General features: G+C 39.7%; 2 protein-coding genes across 2 annotated transcripts; both read right to left on the reverse strand.

Moving 5' to 3' along the window:
* Positions 1-2,287: 2,287 nt before the first annotated feature.
* Positions 2,288-3,037, reverse strand: LOC120350102 (putative uncharacterized protein DDB_G0271606; the record flags this gene model as incomplete). The annotated part of the gene is made up of 1 exon (XM_039422385.1): positions 2,288-3,037. A coding segment is annotated over one exon (750 nt), but the record flags the coding sequence as incomplete, so codon positions are not given.
* A 15-nt stretch (positions 3,038-3,052) lies between these two features.
* On the reverse strand, positions 3,053-6,055 carry LOC120353000 (putative uncharacterized protein DDB_G0271606; the record flags this gene model as incomplete). The annotated part of the gene is made up of 2 exons (XM_039435703.1): positions 5,993-6,055; positions 3,053-3,751 (listed from the first exon to the last, which is right to left on the reverse strand). Coding segments are annotated over exons 1-2 (762 nt in total), but the record flags the coding sequence as incomplete, so codon positions are not given.
* Between the last annotated feature and the right edge of the window lie 12,087 nt (positions 6,056-18,142).

An 18,142-nucleotide genomic window follows, 5' to 3' on the forward strand; every position in this document is an offset into this window, starting at 1 on the left:
GAGAAACGAAAAGAATATATATAAATACTGTAATACTAAAGGAGAGATCAATAATACAGAATTTGCTCTTCTTAACAAAATCAACAATACACAAGATCTTTAATAAATTCATCAATAATAGTTTAAAGATAAATAATTCAAGATACTCGAAGTGAAGCTTCCAAAAGAGATTTTTTAAAAAGAAAAATTATAACTTGAATAAGGCTTTACAATTTTATTTAATTATTTATTTATTTATTTGACCAGCGTGACAAAGATAATTTGATATTTATTTATTTATTTGACCAGCGTGACAAAGATAATTTGATATTTATTTATTTATTAATTTAATTTTACTATTATATAAACTTGCATAGAAATATTTCCAACATTTTGAATTACGAGAATTAGAGCTGAAAAACAAATTTAAGGAAAGCTGGGATTAATTATAATCTGATCAGACTTGACTTATAAAACAATAAGTAAAGTATATAAATAAATAATGCTTTACCTGTACAGCGGAAATTGTAGAAATTACTATGGATACATATGTGATGAATGAGGTTTTCAACAAATATAAATAAATTGCCATAACTTAGGCCAGCTAGAATGAATACTCAATTAAATTTTCGGACATGATTACTTTTCTTTTTTTTTTTTTTTAATAACAAACAAGAAAATTTACATATTTAAAAAGGAAATAAAAAAAAATAAAGAAAATAATAATAATATCACAACTTGTGATGTATGAAATCTGTCTCTGATCAACTACATATTGTAATAAATAGAAAAATTTAGCATAAGCTAAATAAAAATGGAATCAAAGGAAAAAGTTAAATTTACAACCTCCACTCACGAAATTCAGAGACAGAATGGATCATCGAGCGTTGAAGACGGGGTAGCAAACAAGACAGTGACGTAAGCAAAACGGAATTATCAAAATTAGACAAAGAAACTAGAGAGAAAGAGCAATGCAAACTCAAAGCTACCAACAAGGACAGAAAAAGGGAGAAAGAAAATAGCAAAAAAGAACTGGAGAGAACAAGAAAGTAGATTATTCGAAGGGTACAGCTCGATCCCATAAGTGCATCTTTGTCTCACTGAGAAAAACAAGCTGATAATACAATCGAATTTAGAACCGAAATAACAGAAAAACAAGATAAAAATAATCATGCTGCTGCTGCTGCTGCTGCTGCTGCTGCTGCTGCTGCTGCTGCTGCTGCTGCTGCTGCTGCTGCTGCTGCTGCTGCTGCTGCTGCTGCTGCTGCTGCTGCTGCTGCTGCTGCTGCTGCTGCTGCTGCTGCTGCTGCTGCTGCTGCTGCTGCTGCTGCTGCTGCTGCTGCTGCTGCTGCTGCTGCTGCTGCTGCTGCTGCTGCTGCTGCTGCTGCTGCTGCTGCTGCTGCTGCTGCTGCTGCTGCTGCTGCTGCTGCTGCTGCTGCTGCTGCTGCTGCTGCTGCTGCTGCTGCTGCTGCTGCTGCTGCTGCTGCTGCTGCTGCTGCTGCTGCTGCTGCTGCTGCTGCTGCTGCTGCTGCTGCTGCTGCTGCTGCTGCTGCTGCTGCTGCTGCTGCTGCTGCTGCTGCTGCTGCTGCTGCTGCTGCTGCTGCTGCTGCTGCTGCTGCTGCTGCTGCTGCTGCTGCTGCTGCTGCTGCTGCTGCTGCTGCTGCTGCTGCTGCTGCTGCTGCTGCTGCTGCTGCTGCTGCTGCTGCTGCTGCTGCTGCTGCTGCTGCTGCTGCTGCTGCTGCTGCTGCTGCTGCTGCTGCTGCTGCTGCTGCTGCTGCTGCTGCTGCTGCTGCTGCTGCTGCTGCTGCTGCTGCTGCTGCTGCTGCTGCTGCTGCTGCTGCTGCTGCTGCTGCTGCTGCTGCTGCTGCTGCTGCTGCTGCTGCTGCTGCTGCTGCTGCTGCTGCTGCTGCTGCTGCTGCTGCTGCTGCTGCTGCTGCTGCTGCTGCTGCTGCTGCTGCTGCTGCTGCTGCTGCTGCTGCTGCTGCTGCTGCTGCTGCTGCTGCTGCTGCTGCTGCTGCTGCTGCTGCTGCTGCTGCTGCTGCTGCTGCTGCTGCTGCTGCTGCTGCTGCTGCTGCTGCTGCTGCTGCTGCTGCTGCTGCTGCTGCTGCTGCTGCTGCTGCTGCTGCTGCTGCTGCTGCTGCTGCTGCTGCTGCTGCTGCTGCTGCTGCTGCTGCTGCTGCTGCTGCTGCTGCTGCTGCTGCTGCTGCTGCTGCTGCTGCTGCTGCTGCTGCTGCTGCTGCTGCTGCTGCTGCTGCTGCTGCTGCTGCTGCTGCTGCTGCTGCTGCTGCTGCTGCTGCTGCTGCTGCTGCTGCTGCTGCTGCTGCTGCTGCTGCTGCTGCTGCTGCTGCTGCTGCTGCTGCTGCTGCTGCTGCTGCTGCTGCTGCTGCTGCTGCTGCTGCTGCTGCTGCTGCTGCTGCTGCTGCTGCTGCTGCTGCTGCTGCTGCTGCTGCTGCTGCTGCTGCTGCTGCTGCTGCTGCTGCTGCTGCTGCTGCTGCTGCTGCTGCTGCTGCTGCTGCTGCTGCTGCTGCTGCTGCTGCTGCTGCTGCTGCTGCTGCTGCTGCTGCTGCTGCTGCTGCTGCTGCTGCTGCTGCTGCTGCTGCTGCTGCTGCTGCTGCTGCTGCTGCTGCTGCTGCTGCTGCTGCTGCTGCTGCTGCTGCTGCTGCTGCTGCTGCTGCTGCTGCTGCTGCTGCTGCTGCTGCTGCTGCTGCTGCTGCTGCTGCTGCTGCTGCTGCTGCTGCTGCTGCTGCTGCTGCTGCTGCTGCTGCTGCTGCTGCTGCTGCTGCTGCTGCTGCTGCTGCTGCTGCTGCTGCTGCTGCTGCTGCTGCTGCTGCTGCTGCTGCTGCTGCTGCTGCTGCTGCTGCTGCTGCTGCTGCTGCTGCTGCTGCTGCTGCTGCTGCTGCTGCTGCTGCTGCTGCTGCTGCTGCTGCTGCTGCTGCTGCTGCTGCTGCTGCTGCTGCTGCTGCTGCTGCTGCTGCTGCTGCTGCTGCTGCTGCTGCTGCTGCTGCTGCTGCTGCTGCTGCTGCTGCTGCTGCTGCTGCTGCTGCTGCTGCTGCTGCTGCTGCTGCTGCTGCTGCTGCTGCTGCTGCTGCTGCTGCTGCTGCTGCTGCTGCTGCTGCTGCTGCTGCTGCTGCTGCTGCTGCTGCTGCTGCTGCTGCTGCTGCTGCTGCTGCTGCTGCTGCTGCTGCTGCTGCTGCTGCTGCTGCTGCTGCTGCTGCTGCTGCTGCTGCTGCTGCTGCTGCTGCTGCTGCTGCTGCTGCTGCTGCTGCTGCTGCTGCTGCTGCTGCTGCTGCTGCTGCTGCTGCTGCTGCTGCTGCTGCTGCTGCTGCTGCTGCTGCTGCTGCTGCTGCTGCTGCTGCTGCTGCTGCTGCTGCTGCTGCTGCTGCTGCTGCTGCTGCTGCTGCTGCTGCTGCTGCTGCTGCTGCTGCTGCTGCTGCTGCTGCTGCTGCTGCTGCTGCTGCTGCTGCTGCTGCTGCTGCTGCTGCTGCTGCTGCTGCTGCTGCTGCTGCTGCTGCTGCTGCTGCTGCTGCTGCTGCTGCTGCTGCTGCTGCTGCTGCTGCTGCTGCTGCTGCTGCTGCTGCTGCTGCTGCTGCTGCTGCTGCTGCTGCTGCTGCTGCTGCTGCTGCTGCTGCTGCTGCTGCTGCTGCTGCTGCTGCTGCTGCTGCTGCTGCTGCTGCTGCTGCTGCTGCTGCTGCTGCTGCTGCTGCTGCTGCTGCTGCTGCTGCTGCTGCTGCTGCTGCTGCTGCTGCTGCTGCTGCTGCTGCTGCTGCTGCTGCTTATTCCCAACTCAACTGACTGCACAACTAACTTAGCACATAGGAAGTCCATATTGAGATATAAATGTAAATACTGATACTTGGATAATTTTCATAAAAATATATATATGAGATAAGGCTACATACCTGAGGAGGCGCGGCTTGGTGATACAAAGTGTTGATCTTATGGAGATTGCCTTATCACACCGTTCCACGCCATGCCCGATTCAGTGTGTGTGAGTTCTTCCATTCACACCAATAAGCAAGAAGTACCTGGATGCAAAATGCCACATCGCGCCTCCTCAGGTGTGCATCCAGTTAAAGTTTATGATGAGATGCATTAACTATTTGACGGTACGAAGTTCGCCGGGCCAGCTAGTATGAAATAAATAAAGAAATAAATATTAGTCAACTTTATGTAATATTTGTTTCCTAATCTAGAATCTTAAAAATAAAAATTTTTAATACAACAGAGAACAATAATATTGCATAAATCAAGTAAATTCGTATGGCATTTTTGTTGGTGGGGAGTCCCTCACGGGACTGTCCTGTAGCTTCCTATCCAATTATCTTAAAAATCATAAACATTACACAAAAGAGAGAGTTTGTCAATACTATTAGACAGTAAAAATAGGAAAATCTATTAGAAATGTACGCAAGAAGAACGAAGGCGTCAACTAGTGCAGCATTCAGCAACAGTCTGCAGCACTCCATCCAATACACGCCCATTGTCAGCGTGGCAGGCAGCTGTCCTGTCAGTGACATTCACTTCAGCATTGGTCGAGTGGGAAGTGTTGGTAGCATTCATAAGGAATGCTGGCAGTTGAACGTGAATTTGACTTTGACTAGCTGGCACCGCACCTGTGCCATGCCATGCCACGCCTAAGCTGAGCTGCCTAGTCCGCGCCTTATATTTCTTGCCGCCTGATTTCTTTTGCTGCTGCTGCTGCTGCTTATTCCCAACTCAACTGACTGCTCAAAACTGAGCCTATGCTACCCGGCGGCCCCTACTTGAATGCCGCCAACTGACTGACTACTAGCCTACTTCCACTTGCACGGCCCAGTAGATAGGTATTTACCTGAAGTTAGTTGCCTTTAGCTCTTTTTAATGTGCTGTTTTACTCTCGCTAGTTGGCTATCTAGTATACCGACTTATAAAATATGAAGAGCAAATATATCCACACATTTGAGATGAATATAGTGCAAATTTTCATCATTTGAATATTGATAACATTATTATAATAATTATGAAAATATTCAAACAGCCATTACATAAATCATTATTATTTTCAAAACACTTTGCGGAATCCAGTAGCTGAGTTGAATTAGGTGCGAACAGAACGAGTAGTCGGGATGAAGATCGATGTCACCAAACAGCTGTTAAATGATTGAAACATTTATTTGGAGTCATTGATATAGATAGAGAAGAACGCTAGCGATCTGAAATCTTCATCTCGACCTGGCCGTTCTGTAAGTTCAGGACTATCAGTTTTTCATAATTTGTTACCGGAGAGTCATTTGGTTCGAATCCTATCAAGCGCGTGGTTGTTGTTTGTAATTACACATCTTATATCTTCAACCATGCTCAAGTACAAACTTATTTAGGCATCATACAACAAAAATTATAAGATTAATACTGTGATACAGTATTGGAGATATGATATCTGGAGACATTTCTTTGTTATCGCCAGTAGGTATTGCAGGTTGCCTACTTGCTCCTTGAAATACTATTTGGTTTGTTTTCCATTTCCATGAAGTTTCAAACTGAGAATTGAAAAAAGCAATTTTATTACCATGTACTTAATTCGTCCAATATTGTAATAATCAAAAAGAGCTGTTATCTCATTGTTTTGATTTTGTGCATGTGTAAATTAAATAAATGAAACTCATTGCTTATATTTTGGTTAAGAGAATATTGTATAGAGGATCAGAGTGTCTAAAATAATATCTTTGTTTCGATCCTGCTTTTGCTCTGCTACCTTCTTTTCTTTTTAATCCTCTGAAAAATAAGTCAGAACAGTATCCTTGAAAGTTCAGATGGACATAAATAGATCGATGAGTATACAAACCCATAGAACGTTATTGATAATGTAAGCTTCAAAATTATTCCAATGGATACCTAGCAAGATGAGTAAAACACTAAGATATATCAACTGAAGATTGAGGTATATCAATCTCTCATCAATTATCTTCAGAATGCACAATTCTAGGGCAGATGTGAATGTGGCTCAACCTCAGCAGAAATAAGTGAAACATATTACCTGGCGACTCGCTGACGCGTGGTATGCGACAATCTTGATTGCTGCCTTTAATGAAGCTATCATGCTTGTAGTTTTTGTGCTCCTATAACTTCCACTCAGTGACACAAGTCAGTATAAATATTTCACAATCCGTGTAGGTTTGAATCGGACTACTCTTCTATTCGAATATTCAGATAATCTGTCGATGGTAACTGGCCTGGAATTTTCAGATGACTTATTCTCCCACTGACTGTCTGCGTGTCAATCCAATCAGTTGGGCGTTCTGTATCTGTTTCAACAGTGCATCTATTATTATTGTCAGTTACTGAGAGCTCCAATAACTAGTTCTACGATCAACTCCAATGCAAAACGTTTCTGTTACAGTTTCTGTTGAGCAATAATTATTTACAGTTGTTTTTCGTTCGAATCTCCATAGCTCCATAGCTTACACTGCAGTCAGAGTTATTCGTCCAAATATTTCGTAACCTCTGGACTTTCGATTTCTCTCGAATAGTGAGCCAGTTTTCCCGCTTGAGTTGTTAGATTTCAATCACCTTATAACAATACCAGACAATCATTTCTAGAGTAATGCATTAATAGAATTCTGTTCTATCAATCTGTCCACCAACATCCATATTGTTATGAAGGAGTGGCTTCGAAGTTCATTAATGCCCTTATAAAAGAGACGTGTTATTACAGTATATGAAAGAAATGATTCGATCCTTCGATAGCGTTCCAGCACTCTCTTGTAATGATTACATGCGTATCCAGAAAATACTATCAAGTCAGAATACTGCATGCGTATCAGTATGCCAATTTTGAAATATCTTATTCTATACTCAATAATACACACAACAATAATATAGTCTATACACTAACACTCAATCAACTCATTTCTCTATAACATTAAAATTGAAACACTTGCACTTATTAAAAACTTTGATTATGAATTTAAATCCACGATTGTGAATGAATTTTACTCATATTACTTGAAAAATTATGTTTTATTAATGAACGAGATTTAAAGAAAATTTTTAATCTTTAATTATTATTCACCCAATATCAAGATGTGAATTTTTGTATTTACTATTTAAGTAAATATTCTCAATATTTCAGATTTGTTTCTGAAATTTCACATCTCTCAACATTGCTCCAGTACAAGCTATTCATTCCCATACCATTCTATGAAGCGCGATTCATATTAATATTATCAGTTATTACAACTTTCAAATGTTTACCATTTTTCTGGAATGTGTTTAAGACTCTTCACTAATAGGATACTGAAACTGTACCCTGAAACAGACTATAAATGAACCGTCTAATTAGTTTCATCTATCAAGAAATCTGAATCATGATTAATAATAATCTTTAATATTTTATGGTTGTTTCAAACATAGATCTCATCTCATCTTCAATATTTTATGGATGTTTTCAAACATGAATCTCATCTCATCCCAATCATGACATTGAGTCTTGGTGTGGTCAGGATGATGATGCACGAGAAATAGGATGACGAAAGCAACAATGACAATAATTAGCGATGATGACATCGAGTATTTTAGATGATTGCCATGCATTGAAGATGATTCGTGGTTGCTGAGTCGAATCATGCATGTCTGCACCTTCTCAGAGAGCCCGCGGCCCGAGCTTCATACAGCTTCACAATAGGCTGGAAAGGTGTGTGCGGCCCTGTGTAGTGTGTGCACTCACTACTATATAATATCAATTTCTATATAATAGTGCTGAATACAAACCATATATTCTATACTCATTGGGTGTGCGTCATTCAGACTGCTCCCTCGAAATAGCTTTCGTTCCGTAGGACACGGATATATTATAGTACTGTTCAACTGATCGTTCCTCCGCCAGTCTTTCCAAGGCTAACTGCTTATGTCTGGGAATAAATTATTGTAGATGCGGTCGTAAAAATGCCCGTGTCTGAGAACCTACTCCAGTGACAGCTCTGTTTCTACCACTCTGTGGCCTGCCTATAGGCTATAGGCCTATACAGACGGAAGAAATTCGACTATCTGATTCTACATCTTGTGTCATGGTGTTTTAGCTTGTCTATCCTGATGATGGGCACAATTATGTAACAACTTACATAACAATTTGACTGGAGATTGAAGATGCATAAGTACATCTCCTCATCTGATGTACTAGCCTATATTACACATATGAATTCTAGATAGCAGAAAAATAAAACAGGGAGTTATCCATTGGTATCTTCCTTTTGACAATGCAAGTATTAGTTGTTAATTGGATTGTTTTTTTATGGATTTTGAATGATGAATGACAGGTGGAGTTCTTTTAACATGCGTTTTTAATGAACAGGCTTGAAACTGATGTTTTGAAATAACAATTTGTCCTATTTCCATCACAAGAGATTAAAGTGTGAGATTCTAGATCTTGAGAATCAGCTCAGTGTAGAAGGTACAGCCAATACATTTTATAGCAAAACAGTCAAAAGCAAATCCGGTCAAATTAAAAGTTATGCACCTCACTACGCTTCGTCAATAAATTAAAGGCTTATTATAAAGCCAATCAGTTACAGAAGATGATACACGGCTGGATCCATGCTGGAAACGATAATAAATTCAGTAATAGCTAGAATGTAATCCAATGATTGATATTTCTAGTTGGAACAAGATCAATGCACACCGATAACGTATCAAGAATCTGGCAGATCAGAGATAAAATGCTATTGAATGAATCATGAATGACCTACTGTCCACTTTGATACTTGGAGTAATGGAATAAGGAAATTGTTAATTTACTTGAGAATCATGGAATCATCTTTACTGAAAAAGAGAAATTGACTTTCACTGGATATCTGTGGCGGTGACAATCAGATGACGATTTTCATTCTTGACTAGAACTGTGATCTATGTTGGAAACTCATCATCTTCTTACAATAATAATCATCATTATCATCATCTGCTGGACTCTATAATACTGATAGTGTAATTATTATGATTTCCCACAGTAAATTCACTAGTGAGTGAAGGATGAATATTCTTAGTTCTGGCTAAATTTTTTATAAAATGTATCAATATAATACGGTAATACGGTGTAAATGTATCATAATTCGTCATCGTGAATGGGCATTATTATTAACGTATTTATTGTGTTTGTTGATCGATTCATATATTATTAACTCAATTAATTAATAAAAATTAATTTCTTTTCAATTTGATTTTCAGGTGGACGGGTTATTGAGGACCGGAAAGTAAGTGAGCACCAACATATTTTTGTGGGATAGAATCCAGTTCAATTTTCAATAATATCTTAGAAATTCAAGGAGAGTGGAGAACTCATATACTTGACTCATATAATGTTAAACACTCGTAAAACTTGCTTAGTGGCAAAAGATTTTCTTTCGAAAGTCAAGTATAAGTATCTTGAAAATGGCTATCGTATACAAGGGCTTGAGAGTAAAAGAATTGAATTGAATAATTGCCTTTATTAAGGACTCTGCCTTTTTTAGGACTCCAACTTGAGGGTTGCCACAAAACCCTTTACATTCAAGATAAGAAAAAAACATATGTTACAAAATGAAAATTAACATCAAATTAAACTTAGTGAAAGATCATCATTAAAATAAGACGTGAACAACTATACTTTCCACAAATAATCCCATTTCATTTTATTTATTTCACATTTTTTTCAATGCCACTGCAAGGCGAGCTTATAATACAATAGAAGGCTCAGCGTAACATTCAAATTTGTGTAAGGTCGAGGGGTAGTTGATTCCTTATTCATTGTTTATTTCTCTATACGATGTATATAATAAGACGCAAATTAATCTTGACTTGGATTGTCAGATGAATCAGACTCTAAAACAACTACAAAGAAAAAGGTCTGCTTCAGTATTTATCACAATCAAAATCGTAGTCATCATAGTCAATGACCATGGGTGAGTGCATTGTCCAACTCCAACAGTGAAAAACGAAGAAATCAACCCCATCTTCCTGCTCTGCTTGCGAATGTCTACTCTGTTTGCGAATCTTGTCACATTTCCATACAGCCCGGGCGTCTGGCCAGCCATGTTTGCTTTGTCCTGTCCTTTGAATTTCTCCAGTGCATTTGTTTTTCCTGTTGAATAATGATGAGGTCTGCGACGAGCAAAAGGCTCATGCTTATCGTTTGGATATCAGCCATACTGTACTCATCGGTAATTCTATAAGCATAGTTTTCAGATGGTTTCACCGCATTCATTGCGGTTTGGAACTCCATCAACGCTGTATGTCGATTGGAGAGAACTGTGAACCTCAATACTCATTTAAAAACGCAGGATTTCGAGGAAACCCCATATCTTTTTTTCTGAACATAATGCTCGCAAGAGCTTGTGCGTGAATAATGGGTGATGATGAGAAATATTGAGTATTATAGCCTATTATACTACCTACCCCATTCACAGACGTCTTCTTGGGGGAATTCCACGCAATCTATAGACTAACATTAATGTAACAATATATCATTTTATATTTAACTTAATGTATTGTATTAATAATTGTATCTATGTAAGTTTACATATCTTGTTATGCAATGTGGAAATAAATTTATTTGATATATTATTAGGTGAGTTTTGAACTACCGGAAAGTGATTTTAGCGCTCATAACTGTGACTAAAGTGAAGTGTTAACTCTTCTAGCGGGAGTCCAGAGAGCAGGTCCTTTGTCTTATCCAAGTGGTTAGATAATTCGCCAATCACTTGTTGAATACTCATTTCTCTAATAACATGCATATACTCAGCCTCTGTAGGATGCAAGGAATCAAAATCAACCACACAATCATAATTATTGCGATTGTAACGATCTTAACTTCCTTGAAATCTCACTTAACCTTTTGGTTGGCTGTTTTCCACAAAGCGGAAGAGGAGTTCGATTTGGTGGTTTTCCAGTCATAATTTTCCAATTTGTTTTTTCTGTGTCGATACAAGCATCCAAGCTTAATGAAATGATCAAAGATTGCAGAATATTCAGATTGTAGATTGTATACAAGATTCTAATATAAACGTATAGCTCGAGGATTACTTTAGAACTATCAATGTTCTTGAAGTGGAGAATATCTCACTCCAACGAGTAGTACATATTGCTTAAAATCCTTGCTCAGATATATTTTCTTTTTGAACTTTGTCACCACTACGAGAAATAATGTAATGAAAGATGCTCTTGTGATTATACACTACTAATATTTGTAAATAGAAACTCAAATATTCTGAATATAATTTATACACACAGAGTATATAGAATATATAGAACACAACTTGTTCTCAATCGCTCTTTTTCCATCTTAGATTATGCTCGTGTGTGGGTAATGGAAAGTGTGAGGGTAATTTTATGAGTTGATCAAACGTCCATGGTTTCGGCGGGTTTCAACTGAAGGGTGTAAAACGCCTTCGGCTATCCTGGCTATCTCGGCTATGTTATTTGAGAGTTTTAAGCCTCATATTTCTTTGTTAATAATATCGTTTTCATAAAGTAAATAGCTGAAGGCAAGCGCTAATGTTGTTGTAAGCGTGTAATGTTGTCAGCATGTGTTGACTCGCCACTCACTCTCACCCAGTCACTGTTGTTGTTGTAAAGGTATTGTTGTTGACCAACCGCCCTTGTCCTTTACTAAGGATACTGGGCGTCCATTTAACCTGGATATTATTCTATGTTCTGCCTGAGCCTCAGTTTTAGCTCGCAATAGACCCGCAGCGTTGAACGCCTAACAATAAACTTAACCCGAACGAGTTTCGTCATTGAACCTTGCATATTACTGATCGGTGTTGCGCATTCGCTTTGAACATTGATTCTTGATTCTAGCTCCACGCAGAATTCGGGTCAGCTCTGGGATCGCAGATCTGCGCCAACCAATCACTTGTAGATATAAAACTGAAGAATCATCCAATCATTCTTCGGCTCCAACTATTTCACCATTTTTTCAACTGTCAGCAATTACATCTTAATGGTTCCATCGTCATTTTAGGATCTATAGATGTTGTATGGATATTTTTGATCTAAAGATATATTGGGAGTATGGGATATAAGAATACTTCTGAAGTATAGTAGCTGACACTCATCCATCTACCTCAAATCTCACTACCTTTCCAGTTTATAATTGGGAAGACAATAATAATTAATCTATTTGCCTATGATGATAGGCAAATTATTACTTGGTTCAATGGTTGGTCTCGTGATCGCGCTGGAATTTAATCACTCATATTAGATAGGTGCTCTTGATACACGAAAAGTACTGCTGAGAATGGCCTCAATCACCTCTTATTCTCTCTCTCCCAAATATTATGAAAAATTGAATGAGATCATTAATCACTAATTCATGATATGGACAGAAGAATCTAAACAGTATTCCAAACCCGTTAACTCATTATCACATTGAAAACATAGGCTGTAGGCCTACTCATATGTTCCAGGGAACCAAGAGGGAATTCAAAGTTCAAACATAGTTTGGGAAATTGAATTTTTATCAATTACACTATCATGATAATAAATTGATTTCGATTTGGTTAGCTCATGCTCTTTAACTTACTTATTTATCCAAGATGTAAATGAATAAGTATGTTACTCCAAACAGCACTTCCACCGCTATCTTAATTGATCCTGATTCGTGTCCATTGAAGAATATAATGCTAGCTTCTCCAGGAACATTAATAAACAACCAGTGGAGCGTTATCTATCACAGCAACCTGTCAGAAACAGGTTTCTTTTTGATATAATGGGAAACAGGATTCGGATGAAGTTTTAGTATAATTCACGTTGTGTTGACACGCCTCCCCACTCTAACTTATATTTAACACCAGGGTGATAAAGAAAAAATATTTCCAAGATAGTTCATATTATGCTGGCACCTCACCTGTTCACCGTTACGTTTCGTAATGGTATTTCATGCAGTTTAAGAAAAACATGATAAGACTTCACATATTTTGCACAAGTCAAGGAGATTATAGTTTATTACTTCACTACGTTATACATTCCAGCAAATTTTGTAAACCCTTTTATCAATATCACTTATTTACAACTTCTTGTATTTTTCTATGCACAGTGAGCATACAATAATACTAATTCTTTATTAGTGATCGTTTAATTCTTGCCAAAGTATATTATTATTTATTCCTTGCATTAAGCTGCTTAAATGCTGCTTTTATATAAGGGAAGCAAATTTATAATGACATTCATAATAAACAAATCTGGTACGATGGAGTGGATAATGTAAAACCTATTTGCAATATTTATGCTTTGAAGTGATTTTCTTCGACAATCCATAGTATAGTCTACTGGCAATCTTGGAGAATTCAAAGTATGCCAATCGGTTGGTTCAAAGCTGAAAGTATGCCACTCTTGGCAACTAACTTTCGATTACCGCTACAGAATGTATTCGAAGGTCATGTATACAGGTCTACACGAATGGTTGATTATATTATGGGTAGTTTTCAAGTCAGCACACCGCCAGCTTCCTCTATTCATACCGAACAGTTACGTTATGCTATTTGCAAATTCTTTGCGCCTAGAAATCGGCGTACAGCTTCAACAAGAGAAGAGAAAATAAGATAGACAATGCTAAGTGACTGAAAAAAGTCAGTTCTGCATGGAATAAATATCTTATGCATGGCCCAGAAACGTGTCAAAATTGTATATTCCGTTAGTATTCTAAACTTGGACAACTTGAGTTTTCACAGTAGTTTCTTTAATTACTCTACAACGTTCACTTGAATATAATACAAGGAGTGGATGTGAATATAAGTATTTTCTATATTATTATATGCTGAAAAAAACTCATTCCATATAATATACATATTCCATTTTGGAAGAGAGAAGTCATTCTGAAGACCTATTCATAACTCAACAACCATCAACATAATCTATATTTTCTTCAATCACTCCACTATTCACTATATCTTCAATCTAACAACAGTAGAATTCAACACCTATGATAGTTATGTAATCGTTATTCCAACGTGGAATAAACTATGATCGTGCTTTTTAGAAAAATAACGGTAAAAAATATTCTATGATGACTTTTATTGTATATTCCATCAAATCCAGAATTTGATGATCTTATTCAACTATGATTATTATTGATGCAAAGCTTTGGTTTTTTAAAGTCTAGACGCAACTCAAGGATACCATTGCTGCTTCAGTCGTAGGTATAGCTTTTTGTCTCGACCTTGATTTATTATATCATCTTCATCACCTTATCTTTCATTAAAGTCGTACACTTGAAAAGAGGACATATATTATAGTCATTAAATACGAAGGAGTATAGCATGTAACAGAATTATTCATTAGAATGAATGAAAAGACTAAAAAATTGTCAAAAAACACAGATTTATTGATACTTAGAAAGACCGGTTTCGGTTATTACACCATTGTCAATCTCTGCTAAACAGTTTGATTAAACAGTCTGATACACAATCTAATGATAAACAGTTTATCAGAGATTGACAATGGTGTAATAACCGAAAGCGGTCTTTCTAAGTATCAATAGATCTGTGTTTTTTGACAATTTCTTAGTCTTTATCATTCAATATGAATAATTACCACAATATCAACTTCTCAAATACACAAAAAGTGGAATTATTCAATAGGTATGTTCAAGTCGAGTTGGTGAAAAATGTATCAAAGAGACATAATTCCTTTATCTGCCGAGGAGAATCTACAAAAGTGAAAACATTGTGAACGAGATTTTGAACTATGGAGTGAATAACGCCAAAAATGATCCTATATCGCTCATAACTGGAATGTACGGCGAAGCGCCATATTGCTAAGTGGGTCGTGAATTCGCCGCAAGGCCTGTCCACATTCATTGCGGTGTCTAATACAGGCCGGTTGGCGGTCTCTTATAGGCTAAACTCTGAATAAACTAGTTTTATTATTGATAGATCTGCACTGCACTGACCAACTTGAGAAGCGTGTGAATGGCGTAGCAGCGAGCGGTGGCACGGTGCGGGCTGATACGAAATTTAACGGTAGAACAGTCACTGCTGGAATGTGAAGGCGGAAAATAGAATATTATTATTGTCGATTAGATTGAAATAATTCAAGAAATACTGTTGCTGACCAGTCGGCGGAGAAAGTCAGCTCGCCAAGTAACTAACAATAAAGCTTGGCGGCATCTCTTATTGATAACAAGAGAAAGATTGTTTGTCGAATATTCTGTCAAAATGGCGAATTTTCTGATATCCTACACAATACAGCATTTTCTCGGTGTGAAAAGTCACAGAGAATCGTTTATCACGGTTGACGAGATTGATTAACAACGAAAATCGTCTTTTGATAATAGCCTAATCACGTCCGTTTGAAAATGGATTGCTTTACAATGCGTGGAGGAATTTGGCTCACAGTTTTGAATAGTTATCGTTTCCTCAGTTTTGGAAGCATGCTATAGTTTTCAAAGATTCGGATTGAATCCAGTAGAATTAATAAGCTTTAGAAAGTTTTTTCCTTGATAGAACGTTTGCCACGACAACCAAAAGCCTATTATATTGTACTGTTGTGGGCTAAACTGCCACAATGGGTAGTGAGTACAATGGATATTTTTGTATTGAATACTTTAACACGGTACAATGATTATTAACAAAATTCTGACAATTATCGAAGAGCCAATTAGCGCAATGACTGGAGAGGTTGTGAAAAAGATACAGTAGAACCCTGATAAAACGAGACCATAGTTTTAAATTATCCCAAAATGGATCAAATAAATTTTATCTGGAAAAAATAAATAATTTATTTTGTATACGCTTGATCGCACTCGTACATTACAATAAAAAACACCTAACAATGTGAAATAACTCATTATTAATAATATCCCAACGAAACTGATGTTTCTCTTGGCTCCTTGCACATGAATACGTGTTAGCCTTGAAGTAAGATGACCAATCTGTGTTTGTTTTTCCAGCGTTGCAAATTAACTGTACCGTAATTCATCTTCCAGGCACCTAACATACGCTACACATACAGCATGCACATGTTGCTCTCCTTCTACAGGTACTTGTTTTGATGGAATCATGTGTGTCAGATTATGCGTGGGAATAGTGGTGTACGTATAATATGAGAACAGGAGAACCTGAAAAGGATAGATTTCTTGTGAGGCTCCCCTATGTGGTTGCCATACTAAATAACGGTACAATTTTCTAGCCGCTCTTGCTTCCTTATTACTCTCCTTTTCGTTTTCAATATCAATCCAATCTCTCTTGTATTCATCGCACCAGAACCAATCTCTTCTTCTTTTATGCTTTGGTTCCTTTCCATCATCCAACCAGCAAGCTATGTCTCTCCAGTCCTTTGTTGGTCAGTTAATAGGAGGTGCAGAACTATAATAACGGATAACATAGAGCTGCAGAGTACTTAGACATGATACCGAATTGTATGAACTCGAGAGTATGGAGCAGTCCACGTTGTTCATCTGTGAGCTTCAATACTTGTCACTAAGTAATTGGTTTTCACAAATGATTGAATTCTCTTCTTCTTTAGCTTCAATCATTCGATTGGTAGGCAGCTTTCCATCGTGTTCTGTTCAGAGCTGTACTTTTCAGTTGGATGTAGCTCTGGATCATTAAATCTTTGGTAACTTGCTTCAAATATTGTAGCTGGGGTCTTCCACGAGCCCTTTGGTCAATTATCAAACCTTCCAATATTCGTAACGTGAATTCGTTGTGTCTATACTTCGTTCAAATTAACTTCCGACTTGGGATGGACATGCGCAGCAGAGAAGACATACAGCGGCAGGGATACAACGGCTGCTATGTTGCCGTTGTGTATTGGCCAGCGTTCTCTATTTCCAGTGAGTATTCAAGCGCTCATGTTAAACTTAAGAAGTTTCCTCTCTGCAATCACAGACTCAACTGACTCTATTCGACAAATTGACAACCACGCTTCCACCTATGACTCAATCCATCACTGCAATTGGCTGATCTCCCTCCATTTTTCTGCGCCGCAAATTTCTCCAAGTCTGAAGAAGATTTACACGAAGTATAAATACATGGCCAAGCCGAGAATGCCGTCTGTCCTTCAAGATACGCAAAAGAGTTCGCTTTTTCTCAACCCTCTGGAATACTTGATTGAATTCTACACAATGTTATTATTATTCCGTGAATACATTTTCTCATAGGTCTCGTTCAGATTGAAAATTTCAAACATACATTTTGGGGATTCCATTCATTATAATTCCAAAAAGGTAGTTGCAACAATGCCAATATAATTTCAATCTTTCCACGACTACCAAATCTAACCAGAGCCAAAACTTAGTAAGGATTACTGTTCAAGTACAGTGTATAGGACAATTACATTTTTTTGTTAAATAACTGTTTCTGGAAAGAGCAGTCTATGAACTTGCAGATTCCAAGGATAACAGTGAATCGTGGCGCCCACATGCAAACAAGTCTGTCAAATGTAACTGTATTTGCTGAACGTAGGTACAGAGCAACTTCTGTATTTGATCTTGAAAGTGACTAAATAGCATAGTACAAGTTGGCAAACTGCTATTGCGAACGTCTGTGTTGGGAATAGCAGCAACCAGCAAGTGAAGCGACGATAATCACATGGCTGAAAACTGGCCGGTCCAACACAACACGCATGACATAACCTTTCATCTTGGTTGTCAGTTGGACACCTGTCATTATCAGCAAGGAGTCGCTGTAATTACCATTCGCTGCCCGCAGACTTCCTCTTCATTTGCCTGCTAATAATGAATCTTGCATTTGTTATTCCTATTATTATTATTGTTGTTTCTTTCCTGATTGAAGTCGTTGACCCGCAACGATACCAATTCAAACGTGTTTTCTTAATTCTCTTCTTTCATTATACTGTATTTTCAAATCTTCAGACAATTTCATTACTCACTTAACTATCAACCACCCACTAAGATTGAGAAGTACACACAAGATTGTATAGTGGATCACATTGCACATTGCATATTACAATTTTGGACCGTTTTTATAAAGTTATTGTCATTTCAATTTCACACTTCAATAATTTAATTCATTGAATGTATTCTATGCAATTTTACTGAAAATGATCCTTATTAAATGCTGTGCTGTTTAATTCACAAGGTCTCTTGCCTCCATATTTTACGTTCAATTGATTGAATCTTCTCAAGACAAGTTTGAACTCAATCGATGTTCGATTAAATCGATAAAATTGTCTATTTTCAAGAACACCATTCTAT

Source organism: Nilaparvata lugens, chromosome 1 (genome assembly GCF_014356525.2).
Source record: "Nilaparvata lugens isolate BPH chromosome 1, ASM1435652v1, whole genome shotgun sequence".
NCBI lineage: Eukaryota > Metazoa > Arthropoda > Insecta > Hemiptera > Delphacidae > Nilaparvata > Nilaparvata lugens.